At 38.3% G+C, this 23,148-nt stretch overlaps 1 protein-coding gene across 5 annotated transcripts in view; it reads right to left on the reverse strand.

Annotated features, from left to right (window-relative positions):
• LOC145998349 (myrosinase 1-like) overlaps positions 1–23,148 on the reverse strand; it is a 55,457-nt gene that overhangs the window by 16,870 nt on the left and 15,439 nt on the right. For all 5 annotated transcript variants that reach the window (XM_083134756.1, XM_083134769.1, XM_083134774.1 and 2 more), the window contains exons 2-6: positions 21,345–21,511; positions 20,250–20,383; positions 14,071–14,205; positions 10,710–10,832; positions 9,413–9,596 (exon numbers count right to left, since the gene is read on the reverse strand). In XM_083134756.1, coding sequence (XP_082990882.1) covers positions 9,413–9,596; positions 10,710–10,832; positions 14,071–14,205; positions 20,250–20,383; positions 21,345–21,511 — 743 coding nt within the window. The remainder of the gene's footprint in view (positions 1–9,412; positions 9,597–10,709; positions 10,833–14,070; positions 14,206–20,249; positions 20,384–21,344; positions 21,512–23,148) is intronic.

The raw sequence follows: 23,148 nt of genomic DNA on the forward strand, positions 1-23,148 counted from the left end.
ATTCTACCACGTATCCAACGTAACCAATATTCAGATTGATTCCAAGCTTCTGTTTGGGTTATTTTGTGTCGCATTTTTACCTCTTGCGATAATCGCGACGATGAAGATGATGGGTAATGATACGAATGCAATGCTACATCTAAGCCTCAACAGGTTTCAAAAATGAATCCTCTGGCTTTGTATAGAGTTACGGTGATTTTTATTTTTATTTTCATTTGCTATTTTAAGTCCACGTTATGCACCCAGAGGTTAATCGAGACTGCATCTACAGTTTAAAGTGGGATCCTAACCACTGTGTCTCCACCGGGTATCGAACCGGGGAATCCTTGATTACAAGGCGACTCCTCTACTACAGCGCCATCGGGAAGGATGAGAGAGAGAGAGAGAGAGAGAGAGAGAGAGAGAGAGAGAGAGAGAGAGAGAGAGTTACGGTGACTACGATAATGAAGAATTGAAAGTAGCAGAACGACTAAGCTATTCGTTTGTCAAAATTGGGATTGTTAATGAATGTTATGAATGTCAGTTCAAATTGAAAAAAAATAAACTAAAAAATTTCCAGAGTGCCGTTACAAATCGTTAATTTTTCTCTCTCCACACATTACTTTGCTACTATGTAGATATTTGCATGCTAAGATGTAGAAAGTGCTGCATATTCAGTGTGTGGAATTGAGATTTATTTCTGAGAATGGAGTGAGTAGTGGGAAAAGGATCACCTCACATGTTTGGATTATACCCCCCTCCCCCCTACACACACGCACACAAAATATATCGGCTGTTGTTCTTATAAGGAAATATAACATGTATGAATTGTGTCAAGAAATATTGGAGCCTATTCACATCCCTACGGAACTTGGAAGAAAGCCCACGTAGAGATTGGGAAGTTTTGTTACGACAAAATTGGGATGTATAGTAAATTAAAAAGCAAAGTCCTACCTTGTGCTTTGCACCAAGCCATGAAGGCGTATAGGGGGTGTGGAGTTAGTGGAGTTGGGGCCCAACGCTTTCTTCATCAGGCCGAAGGTGGGAATGATGTGATCAGCACCACGCTCCTGGCCGCCTTACCCCCCCCCCCCTTCCCCAGAGTTTCCTCCAGGTACCCACTTTATACGACGCTGGGTGGGCACCGAAGCAGCTTGAACAGGTGGACAAAATTCCGATTATCACCCGTCGGGGATCGAACCCAGATCTCTCGCATGGTAATAAAACGCCCTAACGACTGTGCTACTGCGGCACATACAGTAATTAAGGCAAGAATTGTTTGAGCGTGTCGTTCAACGTTTTTAGGGGAATCATTTTCGGAGATATAATTTGTAGCTCTTGTCGGTTCTGCGACCTGGCTTGAGAAAAGGCGAATTTCTGAAGAATAACATTCCACCTGACAAGTCACGTGACTTTCCTACATTTCCTGTGCCTGTTGGCTTTTGCACGAAAGACGAGTTGCTCTTGAGACAGACAGAATCACCCGATCACCTAATGGTGCAATGTGTGTTGCCTACCCTTCCGGCATTATTTACTGCCATTAAAGTCTTATGGGGAAGAACTTTTTTCCACCACTGTACACGAACCATCGTTTTGAGAGCAAATTGAATTGCAGAATCATCTCTACTCTACTCTACTGGGAGCCAGAGTAATATTCCATATCTTGCTCTTCAGTCATTAAAACCTCTATTTTACCTTTGTTATTATTATTATTATTTCTTTTACAGATTTCAAACTTGAGATTGAATTGAAAATACCTAATCACTAACTGAATTTATGGAAAATACAGGAGGAGTAGACATTAATTAAAAATTCCTATAGTTATTTAATTGTGCCATATTTATCCATTATTATTTCCCTTAACTTTTAATTTATCATTTTATACTGTTTATACCATACATGCCTTCATGTATGAAATTCTACATAGTAATATCTCCTTTTGTGTATGATAAATTTTATGTAATATTTTTAGGACATGCCAGATTCTTAACAGTCATACATTGTAAACTATTTGTAGACACTCTTAATACTTCACTTGCCCGACCCTGTGGCCGAGTGGTTAGCACATCGCGCTGCGACGCCAAGGGTCCCGGGTTCGAATCCCGGTCGGGCTTGGTTGTTTGTGGATGTCCATTCATCAATTTCATCATTTCATCACTCATCCCCATCTTCGCAAATTAGCCAAGAGGCACAAAACGCGAAGTAAAATAAAGTAAATCAAATCAAATCAAATTAATACTTCACTTGATACTCTGGACTTTTTCTGTGCCTATGTATCACATGTTTACGGAAATAATAATAATTATTATTATTGTCAAGTCCATACACGAATTTAAATAGAAACTTGCTTCCTTTCCATAAACATCTATCACTTTTTGATGAACGGTTGGTTCTTTGTCTTTTTTGTATTCTTCACGATGCAAATACAAAACTAAACAGAAACCACTTAATCTGTTCTCTTTCATGGTACCCATCATCCATGTTTTCAAATTTCAATTTCACCATCCGAAGTATGTAAATTTTTTCAGATATCTCAGGGGGGATAAGTGCCCCTCTGACCCTTCTCTGCGGGTGCCCTTCGTTTCACCAATTATAAACCAAACAAATATCATCTCAAATTTGGTCAAAGAACTACATTTGTTGAAAAAGTTATGACATTATATTATCACATACACAATCATATAGTAGTTTCAAAAATACCAAAGTTAAATGTAAAAATAATGCTGTTATGATTAATATAATTAATGTACAAGAAACCAATGTTTAGATCCAAATTGTGAAGAGGGAAAATTTTATTGATTATATTTCAAAAGTATTTATTGATAATTAATAAGCAGTAACAATTAAACTATAACTATTAGAATTTTTACTATCTTTGGGCTCCTAAGTTGAACGCCATCCATTATTTCTTTATACAGCCACGTTTGCGGGACTTGCGTTGTGTCTCCATATATGTTTGTGATTGTCTCTTTATCTACTTCACCTTATCACCATTCATTTCCATCGTCACGATTAGCTAAAAGTGGCAAAAAAGCAACGGAAACATAAAGTTTATCGGTGTTTCCCCCTAAAATCGTTCTCATGCAGCGATTTAATTTTCCAGACTCGACACGGACGCCACCTACAGCATGGTAGGGCATTGTACAGAAAGTTGAGCATCGAAAGTGCTGTTTTCGGTAGTGGTCTCACTTATTGCACAACACATGAGCACTTTGTGTTCTGACGTCACGGGACGTGACTAGATGCCCACGTTGTCAGGTTAGGCTAGCTAGGTTTAGTTCTCTTAGACTAAATAATAAAATAATAATTTTTCGTTGTATTTATGCTAATTGAATCTAACGTAATAGGCCTAACTTAACCTCGTAGGCATTCCTTGTCTGACGTCAGAACACAATGTAGCAAAACTTTTGTGCGGAGAGGAAGACCCTTTCGGTAGGACGGTGCATAGCAGAATTTGTCTCATTGTTCGTATCGCATCGTGGTAGTGTTAGGCCTTGGTGTTAGGCTGTGTACGGTGTGGAGTGACAGTGACCCTGATTTTGTGCGAAAGATCTGTTTGACCTTTGGTGTTTCTGAAGGAAGAAGATTTTACGCAGCATAAGGCTCTGAAGCAGAATATTTGCTGTCTTGCTTGTAACTTCTGCTATTTGTCGTGAAAGTTGCCACTAGTTAATTGAACCGCTTCTGATCTCTGAAATTTTACGTGGAAGTTAGACGGGTTGAATGCGCTGTTGCGTTGTTTTAGTAATATATAAACGTGTCTCTCTCTGATAATAGTTCTGAATGTCGAATGACTTTTTGCAAGTTTTATAAGAGTAATAGAAAGTGACTTTGAACACTGGAAACGATTGTGGAAGTAAGTTCGAAGTTTGGACAAACTAATTAGCACAGTTAAAAGCTTCAGTATGTATTATTTACCGGAGTCGTACTATGATTTAAAAAGTATCTTACGCGACGCCCTTCTCAGCAGTTCTTGGTCTGCAGTTGTCTCAAATACTGAGTTCCAGAGGATTTTCATTTGAGGCTCGAGGGGGATTTCGTGCTTGAGACGCGATATTACGTTATCAGGTTTTTGAAGCATTTAGGGACGTTATTTTAATGCTAAAACCCCTAAACGTGACCCACCTAACGGAACACGACATCATTTAGGGACATAATACCCCAGACACGTGAAGGAGATGTCAACAGAGGTCCGTATCCAAGACTGGCTGCTCACAAATAAAAATCGTATAGCAATGTAAGGAAGGGGGAAAATAGTTCTCTAGAAAACGCACAAGTTATCACTGAGCTTCTGAATATAAATTGAACCACCTAAAAGAGGTCTAAGCCCCGCGACAGGTTAAGTTTGCAGCAGATTTTATGTATTAAATCACGCGAGAATGGCGCTCAGCATTTCCCATGCAAGTCTTGCCTCAACTGCCGAGCTGTTCATATCACAGACAGTGAGAAAATCGTCAGTATTGCAGCAGAACTACATTCTGTGTGCACGTTTGGGTCTATTATATGCGAAAAGTTGCTGCAAACTTAACCTGTAGCGGGGCTTACGTACCATGATTAGTTCGGAATTAAACAATCGGAACTTGGCCCCTTTGTCCCTTCTTCGATCAAAATTTTGTTCATATTAAGCCGATGCAGAGAGGACATGAAAATCTTAAGAAAGTACATTTGACTGTAGGAAACTGCCACTTGTTCGCCAAAAGGAATGACGAGTTGGATTTGACCTCATTCTCGCCGAGTTAATGTAAGATTTTTGGTGCCGCAACAGCGTACTTCCGTCCGTAGACACAGGTCAACCAGATGTATAAGGTAAGTGCATTATTTTCTGTATATTTGCCTGAATACTATGATGTCCTCTTCTTTCCAGCGATAGGTCGAACATATCCACCGCAACGTATTTGTTAACTCGCGATGAGTGCCGATGGCGGCAGTGGCTGATAATGTCTTGTTCGCTTTACCTAGCGGCCAGGCAGCCGTCAGCAGCGTGACAATACGCGAATTGCTGTATGCGAATTAAACGTTTTGTTTTGGGGGAGGGGGCAGGTGCAAACCATTGCCGATTCAGTTGGAAGCAGAAAATGCACACCATTTGGTATTTTTCCTGTTTACGTCGCTTTTCTTTAGACTGATCGCTGATATAAACAATAATGAATAATCAATGATTAGGTGAAACTGATGAACTCGCAAAGAAACACTCAGGACTTGAACATTTGACGTCGGTGGCGAGATCGTCAGTTCAGCACTGTCACCGAAGCGACAAAATGCATTTGAGATCCACTCTTGTTCGGAATACACGTAATAATTATTAGAACAAAACATATACGTGGATCTTTATGCACAAACTTCTCCAAACAGTTAGCACCCACCATCAATCGTCCAGCATATATTTTTTTTAATGGAGAGAAAGATGACTGTTATTGCTTGGTATTTATATATTATTATTCTCCTCCTCTCTTTAACTTTTTCGTGTTTGTACTTTTTTCGAAATTTATTTTCATTTCTATTTTTGTTATTTAGCTTTGCTTTTTCTGCCACTTTTTGTTAATTACGATCATGAGGATGAGGGATGATTAAATGAAATTTGTGAAGGGACATCCACAAAGTACACCCATGCCCAGGATTCGAACCCTGGCGATTCGAAAGTCGACCACTTAAAGTGCTACCGTCCACAGAAGCGGCCTGTATTCAAAGTGTGTCCGAAATTAAAGATGTTGGGAAATATCGTAATTTTGAGATTGAGCTTGTGTACCTATGGACTTATAGTCGAATTCAACGCTTTCATTTCTGGCCACTGACGTCTTACCCTGTGTAGAGTAATAGCACAAGTATCGTCTGAAGAGAAGATATACTAATAAATTTTTCGACAATAAATGAAGTATTTACATGATCAGTATTTCGCTGTAGACATATAAAGTAGGTTGCACAACAAAATGTTTAGGGCTTTTTCGCACGGTTCGATGGCCAGGGACGTGTTGCGGGTGAAAGGGGGAGGGTCCCTGATCCCCCACCTTTAATTCCCACACTGCGCAAGTTAGAAAGATGCACCAAGCAATACTCTAGTAAGAACGACGGAAGAACTAGACCAGATTGTGGTAAGTACCATTTTTCATCTTATCTTTTTCTGTAGAGTTGATCTGTAATTGTTAACTGTTTCCTTTTTCTTTCTCTTTGCACCAGTAAAAAAGAAAAGAGACGAGTCGGAAATTTGGGAATACCAGGACTATAGCGGTGTCGGTTGGAGTAGTACTAAATCGATATCTACGTACTTCAAAAGAACGCGTTAGAAATTACCATCAATTCTACCGTGAAAATTTTAACAGTCTTCCTGTTAATTTACGAAAAGGGCGCAACCGCGTTTTATTTAAACTCAAATGTCTTATGCACAAGGATAGATAATTATTATAAATTACAGTTGAGTGCACCATAAATATATATTTCGAAGACAGAGTCCTTGAAATTACATTAATTAAGGCAACTAGTAAATACTTTAAGAACGGTCATGGTCTTTTTTACGTTAGTTGGATGGCAGATGAAATTCACGGTTTTAGACCGTTATTTCTCCAGTCGACATTTACGATCGTCTGTTTCGATATGAAAGCTATTGCTTTCCTCGATATCGAAATCTTTGATGTCGATAGTTTCATTCGATATATTTGCTTTTATTTACGTCTACATGCGTTGTCTACATGTAATCTACGCGTAGATTACATTGGGTTGTAGTTTACATAGACTACGTAAACAATCTAAAGTGTATTAAAATTAATTTTCAAGGGTTTCATGAAAGTGAAATTTTCAACTATACTTGTTCCCAATAAAATGAAAAGAATCCTATTTACAACAAAATTTCTCTTCTCTTCTATTATCTACTATGGAAGAAGATAAATATAATGCAAAAAACAACAACAGATGGCAGTCGTGAGGCAAGAGTGGTCTTTTACCCATAAAACACTAGAATAGTTCATATAGGCTATTAGGTTCCTTCCTAGGTGAGAAATTGTTCAAAATTGGAAGGAAGAGTATGAACACATCAGCAACTGATACGCAATATAATTTTGTTATACTTCCACGGTGCCCTTTGCTAAGTTATCACCTTTCGCCATATTGTTTACATAGATTACGTTATCTACGTATATATAATAGTCTACGTGTAGAATGTAGACTATCGTTGTTTACGCGTAGACGCACATCACTGGTGCCGTGTCAACAGTGGTGCATACATTAAACATTTGTAGGTGTTAAAAAAAACTGAGTTCTTCGTTCGTTCTGGACTGGTTTCATTAACGTAAGTTCAATACTTTACTTGCAATAAATATTTGTAACCCCTCAACAAGGACGTATTTAGGGGGGTCCAGGAGGTTCGGACCCCCCGAAAGACTTACTAATTACAAAAATTAAATAATCAAATAACAAAATAACTAAAATTAAATAATGAAAATATACTTGTTCTTTAATGGATGTTTATATATTTCCGCCAAACTTATTGGAAGGCAAGGATTATATATTGTAATCATACTACTTTGAATGACAGTGGCAAAGTAGATTTATACAAGATTTGTTACTACTTATAACGTAACATTCACAAAATATCACTAGGAACTTTACTTTTCGTCAACGGATCTAACAACCTTTATTATATTTAATAACTATTCAATTCTTTATCTATTTGACATTAATTTTCTTGCCAGGGCAGTTTTTTGTACAAATTTTGCCGACCCTAAGTACACGTAAGCTAGATAATGAATAATGCTGTTATATTACTATTCTTATACCGTCCCTTTTACCTATTAATTAATTTGAATATTTTAATTAGTTTAATATAATAATTATTTTTGTTTAAACATAATTATTATTACTATTATTATTTTGAGACACTTGGTTCGCAACCCTCCCTCCCCCCCCGAAACATATTTCTAGATACGTGCCTGCCCTCAAATATGAAACACCGGTACAAAGGAGCCCTTCAGTACGAGCGACTGTGTATGCAAGAGAGATAAGGTCGGCATGCATGTCTATTGCTGTCTATTTCAACTCTATGTGTATTGAATGAATATTATTTAACAATAATTACTTTGCGAATGATACAGGATTTGCTGCTGGGCATAGCCTATTGATGGTGAGACCGAGAGACTGCGAAGTTTCGTCTCGAGTTGTAAATGTCTGTCTCGTTCTCAGAAAACAAAATCCTACGTAAGCTATTGCTCTCTCCACGAAAATAGACCAGTCAAGGTCGGAGCTTGCCCTTGCCTCCTCCACACCCCTGGCCCTCCACGGTTGCCATACTACTAAGTTACTCAGTCGACACTTTGCGCGTTGGACATATGCGGTTGATTACGTCGGTTGAAATTGCTGCTTATTGGCAACACTATAGGTGGGCGGCGTGACCTTGACTGGACTATTTTCATGGATTTAGCTTTAGTGCTTATCACTAGACCCCGGATTTTTATGTAATACCAAAGTACAAAATATGTAAATAAATATGTAACAATAATTGATAAAAGATGTACCTAAATATGTATTATCAAAAGGATATGTAGCTAAATATGTAGTATCAAAGAATATGTAATATTAATAACAATCGAGTATCCAAGCAATTTCAAGAATTCTGCTAGATATTTATTTTATTTGAACATATTGAACATAATTTGAAGGACATAAGTTGTTCATATTAAAATTTGTATCAAATTTATAAACGCAAAAAAGCACAGCAACGTGTACATATTTAAGAATCGAACTTTGTCAACTATTAATTACTTTTCACATCGCAAATTATTGTATAATATGTAAATACGTAAGAGAGCTCTTTGTAACTTTCCACACAAATTGTAAAAAGAAGCAACAGAAAGAACAATCGAATGAAAATATATAGCTAGTTTTGTACTTTTTGTACAAGGGAACATATTGTGTCGCTACGTTCAGGAAAGGAGCTTTGTTGTCCACCGATGCCAAGCTTCTAGGTGCTTTGCCTAAACCTAAAAGCGAAATGAAAATATATAGCCAGAAAGGGGAGGGGGAGAAACTCCCGCATCTTTCAATAAATAACAGTTCCCGTATTTTTTTTTCTTCAGCCTGTCTTTCGACTTGGCAGTCAATTGTAGGTGACCGTAAGCACTTTGCATCTCATTGATTAGAAAATATGACACCACATGATATACAAATTTTCTTCATAATGTTTCAGACATGGAAAATATAGGGAAAAGGATCAAGATAGGAAAAAAATACCGAAATATGTTGATTTATGTAAAGTAAATTAGCAAATATGTAATATCCTGGCAAATATGTAACATAAAACTATGCAAAATCATGTCAGTTATGTAATTCGTTGACATTTTCCTGCTCAAGGCATGTATCTAGAAAGAATAGAATGTGTAATTACATACAAATCCGGGCTCTACTTATCACGCATGCATCAAGAATAACCTTCAATAACTGGTCTTACCGTTCTGAGTTGGGCGATACTCCTTGTCGTAGAGATGCCAAGATCTTCCGTGAGCCAGCAGCCAGTTGTGGCCAACTCGGTAGCAATCCTCGCCTGGGTTCTTCACCCCGGGGGCAAACAACCCCTTCTCGTATCCCATCACTGAAAATATCCTCGGCTCGTTGAGAGTGACCCAGTATTTCACCTGGAAATTAAATACCGTGGTTTAACACATGCACAAAAATGAGACGATAGGTTATAATTCCATTGCGGCGGTCTAAGTTGGTACACAGAGAAAAATGTTAGTTTTGAACAGTGGCATGACCAGAATTTTCGAAAGGGAGGGGATTATGTATACTTTTTAGTAGGTAGCCCTCATTTTGCCATCTTTTTCTGCCTTGGCGTTCTTTTTTTTTTTTCAGGAATTCTGAGCCAAAGGGGGAGGTTATGACCACCACCGAACCCCATTGGGCACCCCACTGGATTGGAATAAGCAAAATATAGTTTCAGGCAACCAAACTTGTTTAAATAGGTTCACCAGAACCATTTACATTTGTTTAAATAGGTTCCCCAGAATCAGTTCTGAAAAAGTAAGTTAGTAACCAAAATATCTGGTCAAAGTTACGAAATTTCGAAAAGGCTACCCAAATTTTTGTTTGATTACCAAAACGTTTAACCATACGTATTTTGATAAACTAATCATTTTTTTCTGTGTAAACATTAATCTAGCGAGATCCTCTCACACATTTTTCGTTGCTTTTTATTTTCAAACTTAAATCCAGTTTCATCTCTCCATTTTCTTTTCTCTTTTTCCTTCCATCTTTTCTCTTTCCTTCCCCCTTTTCTCCTCTTTTCTTTGCCTTTCTATTTTTTCCTCCTTTTCCCTTTTCTTTCTCCTTTCCTGTTTTATTTGTCTTTCTCCTATCTTTCCTCCTCCTTCTTTTTCCATTTTCTCTTTACTTTCTCTTTACTTTCCTCTTTCCTGTTTAATTTGTCTTTCATTCTCCTTTCCTTCCTTCTTCTTTTCCCCTTTTCTCTTTGCTCTCCTCTTTTTATTTCCTCTTATATTTTTCATCCTCTCTTTACTCTTCTTCCTCTTTCTTTCTATTCCTTCTTTATCTTTCTCCTCAAATTGTCCATCTTTGTCTCTCCCCCTATTTCCTTTATCTATCTGTAATGCGTCACTAAACAAACGTTAGAACTTTTTTTGTAGACAGGTTACATTAGATAAGAAAAACAAAACTATCATGCATCAGTCTGACGTATTCCTATTTTACTTGAAACTCGTTTATTTTAGCACATCTTAGCTGTGATTTACCTTATCACCAAAGGTTCTGAAGCAGAAATCTGCATATTTCTCAAAATGGTCCACGGTGCTCTCTTTCAACCATCCGCCATCTTGTTGAAGTACTTGAGGAATGTCCCAGTGGAAGAGCGTCACCTGTGAACAGAGAATGGAAAATTATTTTTTTAAAAAGTAATAATTTCAGCTACTTAACCCAAAAAGTTTCAGTTAACCGTTTGAGAAAGTAAGCCTCAGCGTTACTAAAAAGTAACTATTACTTTTACATAACCTTACAAGTAAATTGCTACTTCCAAAGATTTGAATTGATAAATATTCCATATGCAATGGGTGGTATTTCCGTGGGAAAGGTGTAAGTAAGAAAAATGGCTCTACTCTGGATGTTTGATTGCAAAACAAATATTTCATTTCAGGAGCGGGGAACTAAATTTCGTTATGGTTTCTTTCCCCTTCCTATTCTTTAGATCAGTTTTCAGGATCATATGTGCTTGGAACTATAAAGTATGCATTTGATTTCTGTCAGTTTCTTAATGAACATCAAATCACCCTTTGACTGAATGGAATTTCATATCCTTGTGGAATCGTTAATTGGTCCTTTTCTTTAGATTCCGAATTGGACGACTAACCTTCTTCTCTTCTGTTGTATACAATGAATAAAATGCATTACAAGTTCGGTAAATTCATTCATGAATAGTAGAACAAGGTCAATAGCAGTATAGAGATTGAATGAATGGATTGTATTATACTTTGTACTTTGGGGGGTGCCAGGTACGAACTTCAGGCTTAACTTTTTATTGGGGGGGGGGTAGAGTCTAAAAGTTTTTCATCTCATAAAAATAGTGTCCAGGATAATTTTCTAAGTAACTGTTCCATTTGCGAAGTCACAAATATTATTATTTATTACTTAGCTCCTCGGGTCTCAGGATGTTAACAAAAGTATCCTTAACTTGTAAATTTTTTACACAAACCTCAAAATTTTGAGGGGGCAAGTGCTTCCCTTGTCTCCACCAAGTTACGCCTATGATTCTAGTTATGACGTAACGACGATAGAAGGCGAATTTATGAATGAAAGGAATACGAAATCTATGCGCTAGTGTTGCACTATGCAGATAAAAAAAAGTGTCACGCAACTGAACCGATGTAATCGTGCACACAAATGCGAATTTCCTTATGTCAATTGCTTTTTTCTTCATAAGCAATAAACACATGTACAGTTTCTGGCTTCAGTTAAATTGAAAATACTAACAGGTACTTATTATTCATAACATGAAATAAAAACTGTTGCCCGATGTTTAAAATTAGCAATATGATAATTTTTGTTTCAATATTTTACAATGTAAACACAAAATTTAACACAAATAATACTCTACAATGCAATTTAATCATATATAGTGAATCACTGTATGATTCCCCAATGCCGACCGTTGACTAATCTCTAATTGCTATTATTGTCCATGCTTTTGCGACTTGAAAGTTGCCGTTCAACCGTTTGATGGCGCTTGTGACTTCCACATTGGTTTTTCCATAAGCTATGGTAAACATGTTTACCTAAAGATTATTCTTGTTCAAGGTGCTTAATTACCCCATATTTCGACACTGTAGTTTCATCGTTTTACATTCTAGTGATGCATTATCTTTGCCACCAATACGTCATTGCACACAAGAAACTTAACACCTTGGAGTTAGGCCGGGGTTGACATGTAAGTGCGGGAATTCTTGTGGTAAGTTACTTCTGATAATGCTCCAAGCCTCCAAGATTCACTTCTCTCACTTGCGTACGTAGGTTTTTTTTCCGGAGGAGGCTTGAATTTTAAAAGTGGGTATTACATAGTTGTGTTCTAGGGGGACAGAGGGATATTATTGGAACTCGAAATAGAAGAAGACAAGTTAAGCTACCTAGATGAAAAGGAAGAGAGGACAAGAAATTGAAACCGCTTGGCTTCAGAAGAAGTGTGCAGCAGGGGTATTCTGCCACAAAAGAAGTGATGTAAGTGAGATGACAAAAATAAATTTTATAAAGAATATGGAGGACAGAATCTAGAAAATATGCACGAAAGAATGTGAAAAAGAAGGCAAAATAAATAGCCTATGGAAACAGCTGGAAAAGAATGGCTATGAGAAGGAGGATATACTGGACACAAACAGAAGAAGGAAGAAAAAGTGGCAGGGGAGAATTGGAAGAGAAAGAAAAAGAGAGAAGGTTTGGAATAAGGAGTATAGGGAAGACCACAGAAAAGATATGCAAAGTGCTTAGGAAAGCGGGCATTAAAACTTACAGGAAGGGAGGGAGAAGCATCTTAGGAATAGCGAAGAATGCAAACAAGAAAAAGGAAAACAGAGAAGAGGAAGAGGAAGGTATTATCTACGAAGTGAAATATAAATAATGTCAGAGTGTGTACATAGGAGAAACGAAAAAGAGGCCGAAAGACAGGTTGAAACAACATAGGGATGATGTACGACTTAAAGAGAGAGAGAGAAATGCGATATTTAAACACACGAGAGAAACAGGACATGACATAGAGTGGGATGAGGCTAAGCAGATAGGAAGGAAGAAGAGAATACTAGTGAGAAAATGGAAGGAGGCCAAGGAAATAGAGAAGAAAGGTGAAGAAAACACAATGAACTGGAATGGGGGACTGAAGTTGAACAAAGAATGGAAGGTGTTAGAAAGAGTGGAAAGGACAAGAGAGAAATAGGAGCGAAGAAGAATGAAGGAAAAAGAGCGTGAGATAAAGAGTCCAACCACATTCTAGATGGAAGTAAATATGTTTAGCCTTTTAGGTGAGAGTACAGTTGACAAGGGAAAGCCACCTGCTAGAATGTTCCAGAACAACTTTCTAATAGTCTGGAGGGGAGTAATGTTTGTGTATATATATCGTCCTGTTTTTGTACCGTGTTACATTTGTACTTTGTGCAGAGTCTGAAGAAGACCTTGCTAGAAGGTTGAAACGTTACGTTTAGTTTATGTTTTATCATATAATAAATTACTGCCTTGGTCAGTTTGAGTTTTTTTTATTGAGTTTTTCACTATAAAATACGTATTTCGTAATTACCATTCTTAACCTTCGTCGTAAAAGTTGTTCAAAGACAAAAAATTGCAATCGGAGGTAATTTTAAAGCGGAGTGTCAGTTACCACTTTGGTTTTTGCCAAGTTCTTTACTGCTTTCATTTGAAAATTTTGATTTTATCAAAATTTTTGGAGAGGCTGTAGCCCCTTCAGCCCCCTCTGCGTACGCCGGTGACTTATCCAGAAGTTACTGGAGTTCCACTTATTGGTAATTTTTCAAACATAACACTGATTCTCATGAAAGATGCAGTGTGTACAAAAACATGAAGAAAAAAACCTAAGCAAATGCAACAGCTTCTTTGGCTTACCATTGGCTGAATGTCATTCTTCAAGAGTTCGTCAATAAGGTTCTTGTAATATGAGACTCCAGCATCGTTAACGAAGTCAGGAGTAGCCTTGGGGAGGACTCGAGACCAGGCAATGGAGAATCTGTAGAAATTGACCTAAAATTGAGGTTTTAGAATAGATTAGATTAGATTTATTCTTTCATATGCGGGGCCATAAGCTGTACGCACTACATAACATTTGGATTTTTCTACAATACATAGATACATACATACATATATATATATATATATATACACTTTGCATTTAGTTTATCTTATATGCTGTCTCTTAGTTTGTCCCCTATGTACACATTCTTTCCCCTCCCCTAACAGCTCATTCACCCCACTCGTTCTTCTTCCAGTCTTTCTTCCTCGCCTCACTTCTCTTTTCCTTCACTTTCACCAAAAACACTCCCACTTTCTCCACACTTGCTGCACTCTGTTCCACAACTAATTTCAGTGCTTCTTCTTTTCCCACACCCTCCAGCCATTTGTCCTGCAGGGCGCGCGTTCCCGGGCATGCAAACAGATGATCCGTCCCGTCTTTTCCCTTACATATTATACATTCATATGTACCTCCCTCTCTTTTCAGCGCACTATGTCTCCACCCCCAGTCTCAGCCATACTAATCCCTCTCTTGGTGTCTTGCTTATTTTATTTATATAATTCGCTTGTCCCATTTCCCGAATGTCCCTTGTCTGTAGGTCTAGTGATAGTTTAGTTGCAGTTTCCATCATTATTACTTGCTGATCTATATCTTCTAGTCGCTGTTGAACGAGTTCAAGTGTTCCTTGGTCTACGTGCTCTTCTTCCCATACCCATCCCAACAAGATTTCGAATAGTTTACCTTTAACGTCTTTTGCCCACGAGCCCATTTCCCCTCCCCTTACTTGTTGTATGAGAGCTTTCCCTTTGATAGTGTCTCGCCCTGCTATTATAAGAGTTGCCCAATATTTAACCCTTCTTCACGTTAGTCTGGTGTTCTCCCTCGCAAGCCCAAGTTCCCGTAGTACCCCGCTGTTTGCGGTGCCTGTTGCGACATGCAGGGCTTTTTGGAAGTAGCTTTACTCTATTTGGTTAATTATGCTTTCCCCCTTTGCCCCACAGATTTCGCACCCATACCCACCGGAAGATATTAATAGGGCTCGATATAGCTTATCGACGAAGCTCATTTCATAGTTTTGCAGTTTTCTTGTTATTCCCATTATTGTGTCCGTTATTTCCCCTCATTGTTTGTAAGTGTCTCGCCCATGTTCCTGTCATAGTGATTGTTAGACCCAAGTAATTTATCCGTTTAGTCCTTTCCACTTCTCTCCCTTCCCGCACACACACCCATTTTTAAACACAACATTTTTTTGTTTTGGCCTCATTTACTTCTAACTTAGAGTCACGACTGACCCTTTCCAACCCGCCGAGCGATTTTTGCAGCCCTATACTGCAGTATTCAAATGTGTTCAAATACACTACAAAATTTTTATATATTTGTAAATCCAAATACAGACCTCATCAATTTTTAACCTAAGTGTTTTTTTTTATTTAGATTAATAAAATTGTATTTGCTCACGTCGTCACTATTCGCACACATCAGAAGCTATCTTGGTCATAAATTGTAATACCGCAAGATACACCCAACAGCAAAAGTAATAGTAGGCAAATGATCCTTTACCATTTTCATTCACGCTGTTTACCACAATGAAATCCACAATCATGAATTAAAATAAAACTTCAATAAGCGGAGGACAACATCTGCTTCACATCAACAGAATTCCACTCATTAAAAAACACAGGAATGTAGAATAAAAAATGGACAATTTGCCTACTATTATCTTTGCCGTTGGCTGTACCATTCACGGAATTTTCAATAAGATTGTAGCCATATTTTTTGTATATGTTTTCATCGATTTAGGCATTGTGAAAATACATTACTTAATTTCAAAGCGTTCCTATGTACACTGGTCAAAACAATTAGGGGAGCAAGCAAGAAATCCCAAAACCAAAGTTATAAAGTCAAAAGTAGCAATGTATATTGATGAAGTGAGTGTGTCCTCAACCAGTACAATTCATCTGTGATGAATCATCAGCATGAAGAGCTCTCTAGTGACACCATAAGGCACGTTGCAGAATTTGTGATATGAGGAGCAATCACGAGGTCACTTGGGAACACCGGTTGTTTGGTGCTGGCAGACCGTAAGTGCAGGTGGGATTCAGTTGAGTAGTGTTGAATAGGAACGATGGCAGAACAACCCGATTTAGGGGAATCTAGCGCATGGAGAGCCATTGGGAGGATGGAAGCAGGGCAAACACAACGTGAGGTGGCTGCAGCCCTTGGTGTGTCACGCAGTGTCATTTCCAGGTTGTGGACACGATTTCAACAGACAGGTACAGTACGAAGGAGGCCTGGGCAAGGTCGCCCATGGTCAACAACAGTTAGGGAAGACCGGTACTTAGCATTGTCGGCTTGCAGGAATAGGCAGAAAACTGCAACTGACTTGCAACATGGCCTTGTTTTGGCAACAGGACGAAGAGTCTCGGGCCAAACTGTACGAAATCGCCTGCGGGAAAGGGGTCTTTATGCAAGAAGACCAATGGTGTGTGTCCCTCTGAATGCCCAACACCGTAGGGCCCACTGACAGTGGGCTGTGGAACATCGTGAGTGGGGACATGGAGAGTGGAGTTCAGTTCTCTTCTCGGATGAGTCGCGTTTCAGTCTCCAGTCAGATAATCGACGCATTCTCATCTGGAGGGAACGTGGGACTCGCAATTATCCCGCACATGTGCGCGAAGTGTCTCAGTATGGTGGTGGTGGCTTAATGGTATGAGCAGGGATCAGTGTTGATCGACGTACCCCCCCTGCACATTATCTGGAACGGTACTTTGACAGCTTTACGGTACCGGGATGAGATCCTCAGGCCTCATGTTGTCCCAATGGCTGCAGATATCGGTGATCGTTTCATTTTTGTGGACGAGAATGACCGACCTCACCGAGCACGTCTGGTTGATGCCATGCTACGGGATGAGGGTATCGAACGAATAGTATGGCCAGCATCCTCCCCAGACTTGAATCCCATTGAACATGTGTGGGACACACTCGGAAGACGCATTGCTGCTCGGCCAGTGCCGCCTACAACTCTGCAACAGTTGGAATGGGTGAATATCCCGCAGGCTGTCGTTGATAACCTTATTGGTTCCATGCAAAACAGATGTGCAGCTGTCATAGCAGTTCATGGCGACCACACGCCTTATTAGAGGTATGGATCTGTTGCGTATCTGTCCATTTCTGTTGTCTTATCACCGTGCTGTTCTCCTGATTTTGTGCAGTACCTTGCAGAAATCACCCCTAGAACTCTGTTGTGCTAATGACTCAATAGACATGTATTGTACTGTTTGAGGACTCACTCACCTAATCAAAATACATTGCTACTTTTGACTTACCAACTTTGGTTTTGGGATTCCTTGCTTGCTCCCCTAATTTTTTTGACCAGTGTAGGTTACCTGACACAGTAGAGAAGTAAAATATATTAGTTGAAGAGTTTTAGCTATAGTATGCTAGGTAAAACTTGTAATTTGTATTTTTTTTATTTGACGTCACTATTCTGTCACTTGTGCCTAATTGCGACTATGAGTGATTATATAAAATTGGTAAAGTGGCACTCAAAGAACACTCACGCCCACGCCGTGATTTGAGCCCAAAAACTTCTGTGGCTATATCATCCACTTATGGTGTGTTGCTTATAACTACTTTGATTACACTATTATTCAATTTTTTTTCTGTTTACAACAAAAGTAAGAACCGAATATAAAATACTATTGCTAAGCAGCTCCCACAAGTGACTGAGCTTAGAATGCAACTAGTTTATCTCATACTCGGATGACGCTTGTGGTTGGTTGAGGAAATTGCCGTAAAGTTCCATTGGCTGTTGGACTTTGCATTATCGTGGCTGCTTCCAAATTCTGTGCATGGACCAAAAACACTCTCAATATATCAATATTGGTTGTATGTAGGCATCATACGATAGCAGAGATGAAACAATTGCATCCTAAATAGACCACAGCCAAAATATCTCGATTTGTTTACAATTTCGAGATAGAACATTTGCATTCTCAATGAACGATTTATAGAAATTCCAGTGTGGTATTTAAGAAATTTCCAGGGGGGGGAAAATTCTACTGACTGTCTAGAGACAGCATGATGTAATGCTTCAAATATATGTGTGTCTGTACGTTTGTGGACGCTAGAGGGGGGGGATTACGGGGGAGGGGTTATCTCGATAATTTTAAATGGTAAATGGGAGTCACTCGACACTTCATTTCATGTCACTCAACTTTAAAAAAAGCTATGAACAAAACGTATTTTTAATAATTGCTGAAAATTGCCGATTTAAAAGGCCAAGTCCACTTTATGATCAGAATAGCTAATCGGGACAGTACTTACAATTTTTAAAGTGAGATTTTGACCCCCCCCCCCAAGAATTCTAGCCTGGGACCTAACTTTTATGGACCTGAATCGAATTTAGGCATAACTTTGGGGTGGGTAGAGCAGAATCAAATAAAATTCTACCCCATAAAAATAGCGGCCAAGACTACTTTCATAAATTACGGTTATATTTGTGAAATCATAAAAATTACTCATTAACTTGATTCTCAGGTCCCAGGAGCTTAACACAAGTTTCATTAGCTCGTTAATTCTGAAAATTTGTTATCTGCGCAAGTGTTTCCGCCAACTTACGCCTAATTAGTCTGGAACTCCTTGAATACAAGACAATAGCAATTACCACTACTATATATCTAATGCCCATTATTGTGTACGTAATTTCATAACCAATTTTTGTTACAGAACTGATCAAGAGAATGAATTCCATATCGATTCTTCTGTACTTTTAGTCATGATATTTTATAAATGTGTTTAGCTTGCCATAAGATTACAAAACTACCAACTTGACAACGCATGCTGAAAATATTTCCAACAAAAAAATACCACATTCCAACTGGCCAATGTGTTTTAGTTTGATCGGTTGATTTCGCTTATTTTACTTTGGTTTTCTATCACTTTTGGCAATGGCGATGAGTGATGAGATGAAGAAATTGATGAATGGACACTCACAAACACCCATGCCCAAACCGGGATTCGAACCCGGGTCCCCTGGCGTCGTATCACGATGTGCTAACTATTCCGCCACGGGGGGTCGGCCCATGTATTGTAATTCAGTGATGTTGAAAGATAATGTATGTGTAACTTCATCGCTAGATACATCAAGCCATGGCCGTGTAATTTTCCATTTGTTAAATTTTTCACAGGCAGCCAACTGTCAAAAGGAACTCGCCGCTTTAATACTCCTGCCTTCTTGTGTAGATGCACTTGCAAATTTTTAGAACCCATCCTTTGATCAACACAGCCTTCATCCCACCAGTTTTATCAGATTTCGTTCATTTCGAAGGCAGATTCCTGATATTGCAGAGTCTGAAACTCCTAATGCTCACTTTTTCCACTAACATTCTAGTTTCATAAAGAAATCTAGTTCATTATTCTAGAAAAAGAGCACACATGTTCTTTAAAAAATGACTTTGTAAAGGGCTATTGCGCTCATTTAGAAAATTCCACGTAGGCTATCTTCGAGCACTATTGTCCCTCTCATACAAATGACAGATTCTGTGGTGACAAGTACGAGTCATGTGACTCATTCATTTGTAACTTGCACATTCATTGGGGTTGCATCCTGCCAAATTCCGTGGAAAAAGAAAAAGGAAGAATGAAGTTGGTCGTCAACCCTGGCCACTTGTTTGACAGTTCCACAAATAGAACAGCCCTTGAGGCCACATCTGCGTTCTCCAAATTGAGCTTCCAGTTGTCGGACAGAAAATGTTGCAATTGAATGGCGAAATGGGAAAAAGTAACTAAATTGCCAGTAATTATTGTTTCCCCCCAAATATCATTCCCCCCGGGGATAAAATTTATCAAGCAGAGAGGGAGACACAAGTATCCAGAGAGGGGGAATTCCCCCCATCCCCCCTACAAATACCACACTGAATATATCATGAGTTGCCTTGGTTATCAGATGTACTGACTTACAAATGACACAGTCCACGAAGTTACAGAAATAGAAATGGATATCGAACATATTTCGATTATTAAGTGGATATTCTCAATGAGTGATAATCCTTACCCCCATAGATTTGAGCATCTTCACATCTTCCTTGTAGAGGTGGTAGGAGTCGCACGCTCGGTCTCCACTACTGCCATCTAGAATTGGGCTTGGATCCTGGTGGCAGAAATGATCCCACAGGTGTTCGCCTTTACCTGCAAAATAGAATCGTAGGTTTAGTCACAAGTTGTATGATACATAAATAATTTTCGCAAAATAATAGGAATGCTTTAACAGCAAAACTAACACAGATTAGTACATTAACTATAACTTGAAAAATGGTCCAAGGTAAGTATTTCTAGGCTATCCAATCATGCTTAGAAAGTCATCTCTGACGTAGCTTCAGAGAATCAGGACGTACCGCCAGTGTTACCAGACGTTCTATTCTTTTCTGGACATGTCCTACATTTTGGCACTAATGTGCGACGTTTGGAAGGAATTCGATAAAAAACTTACATTTTTGAGCATCACATAATTTGAAATAAGAAAACACTTTTCAGTTGAAGAAAGAGAAAATCCATAGATGATTTTTTTAATGAATTTTGTTGGCGTCTCTTTTATGCCAATTTCGGCAGTACGTCAGTTGGGTTTTACAATGAGGACGAGTGATTATATGAAATTGACGAAGGTACACTTAACGAAGCCCAGGCAGGGATTCGAATTCGGGACCCGTGGCGTCGTAGCGCACTGTGCTAACCACTTCGCCAAGGAGATGGGCTAAATCTTCAAAAGAAAAATATATCTACTGGCGAAATTTACTACTATACAGTCTGGTATATGGAAGACATTCGAACGTGCATTCTGTCTTTATTAGGAAAATAAAAGTGTTTCTTGTAATAATTTTAAAATCATCTTTTTTTCTTTTTTGAACGAGGAATGTGTTATTTTAAATTATTATCAAACGTTTATAAGTGTGGGAAGACTGTGACAAAATGAATGCAATTTCTATGCAACATTAAGTTTCGAAACTACTTTTTGGAGTAGTGACGTCCAAGGAATTGCCTAAGTAGTTAGGATATTGTCATAGAGAATTCTAACCCCCACAAATAGCATTGGACACGCCACTGGTTCCAATGTAAACGGTTAAAACAGCAATAACATTCGATGTGGTCTTACCATCCTCGTCCCACGACCCCTCCACCTGGTACGCCGATGTAGCGGTCCCCCACAAGAAGTTCTTGGGAAACTTGTCGTACAGGAACTCATCCTTCATTGGTAGTCTGACATTATCACGTGCTTTCGCAACTATATTCTCGTTTTCACCCATGTTGGACAAGAAGCTCCTGAAAAAAAAGGAATTTATTTTATAAATAGTGTAAAACATTGAAAATTCGAGCTTCTTTACAGAGTATAAACTTCGTGTATCAGTCGGCGGGTCGAACCGGCCGGTCAAACCTCCCTGGAAATTGGTATTATTCAACTTTAAATTATAAAATAGAAATAAACTTATTATGCTAATAGTTAATAACAGAAATAAAGTTCAGTTAAATAGCATTCTAGCGGAATATGCAAAACAAACAAACAATGAAAGAAAAGAGTTAGCACAAAGACTTGAGTGCAAAATGCAGAAGGCAGGTCAGAACTTCTATGTTTTCTTTTTTCTACCACTAAATACAAAGAGTAAATGGTTCCAGAAATAAGATTTTTGTATAAGAGCTCGCTGAACGTAAACTGGACTGAAATATTCCTCTAACTTCTAAATCTTTTCCTTGAACGAAGTATATAAAAGTTATCAACAAAATGGTATAACCATAAATTTCAATATGCAGGGTGATTAAAGAAAATGTTAACACTATGTGGGAAATATAAAATTTTCTTTAAAAAAAGAAACTTTGCTGCAATGACACTTGTTATACAGGCTACATGGGACAGGTAAAGATGTGGAGAGCATGTAAAACATTGTCATGTAAATTTGTTCAATATAATTAAATCATTATTTTCCATTTCCCATATAGTGTTAACATTTTTTTGATCACCCTGTACTATCAACTGTGTGACGTGGATATTCACTAATCTGGTGTATCGAGTAATACTATCTCTAACTAAACTAACTACCTCTCTAGCCTTCTTAAACCCAAAGGTTTATGGCTGCAGCAACACAAGGCCTTCCATCTGTCCCTATCCTGATCTTTTCCATCCCTCGATTTAATTTAGGTTCATCTCAACGTTATCTCTCCATCTTCGTCTTGACCTTCCTACTGGTCTCTTACCATCAGGTTTCCCAACAAGAATCTTGTAAACTCTTCTTTCCTCTCCTATTCGTGCCACATGGCCTGCACACCTAAATCTTCTTGATTTAATTATTCTAATAATACCTCATAGGTTATAATAACAAAGTTATTATTAGTCATTTTAATAATAATAATAATCAAAATATACAAAGAAATGTGCACACGTCCATTTGATATAGTTTCATAATTAAGATATCGTTATTTCTTGTTTTGCTAAAATTAACCGCATAGAAAGAACATATAAATAAAATGGTTGGCTTATGGGTAGCCGGCAAAAAAGGAAAAAACAACAACTTGAATGTATGCAACCACGGAGCACAGGTTCACCATTGCCACTGATATCTGATGAAGTCTTGTAGTAAATAACTTTGGTTGGGTACTCGGACACCAAGTCTGTCTCGTCTCAATTTTAAAAAGCTTTCTCGGTCTCGTTCCTAGTCAAATACATCGTGGTTCATTGAATTATATTGAATATAATATATATATATATATATATATATATATATATATATATATATATATATATGTGTGTGTGTGTGTGTGTGTGTGTGTGTGTGTGTGTGTGTGTGTGTGTGTGTGTGTGTGTGTAACTTAACTCTGGAACGAAGAGAGAAATTAGGCCTTGAATCGACCATGAAAAGTGAGCCAATCCATTTGTCACGGGTGTTACATTTTCCATTTCCGAACTG

This window comes from Lepisma saccharinum, chromosome 1 (assembly GCF_977018435.1).
Source record: "Lepisma saccharinum chromosome 1, izLepSacc3.1, whole genome shotgun sequence".
In the NCBI taxonomy this organism is placed as follows: domain Eukaryota; kingdom Metazoa; phylum Arthropoda; class Insecta; order Zygentoma; family Lepismatidae; genus Lepisma; species Lepisma saccharinum.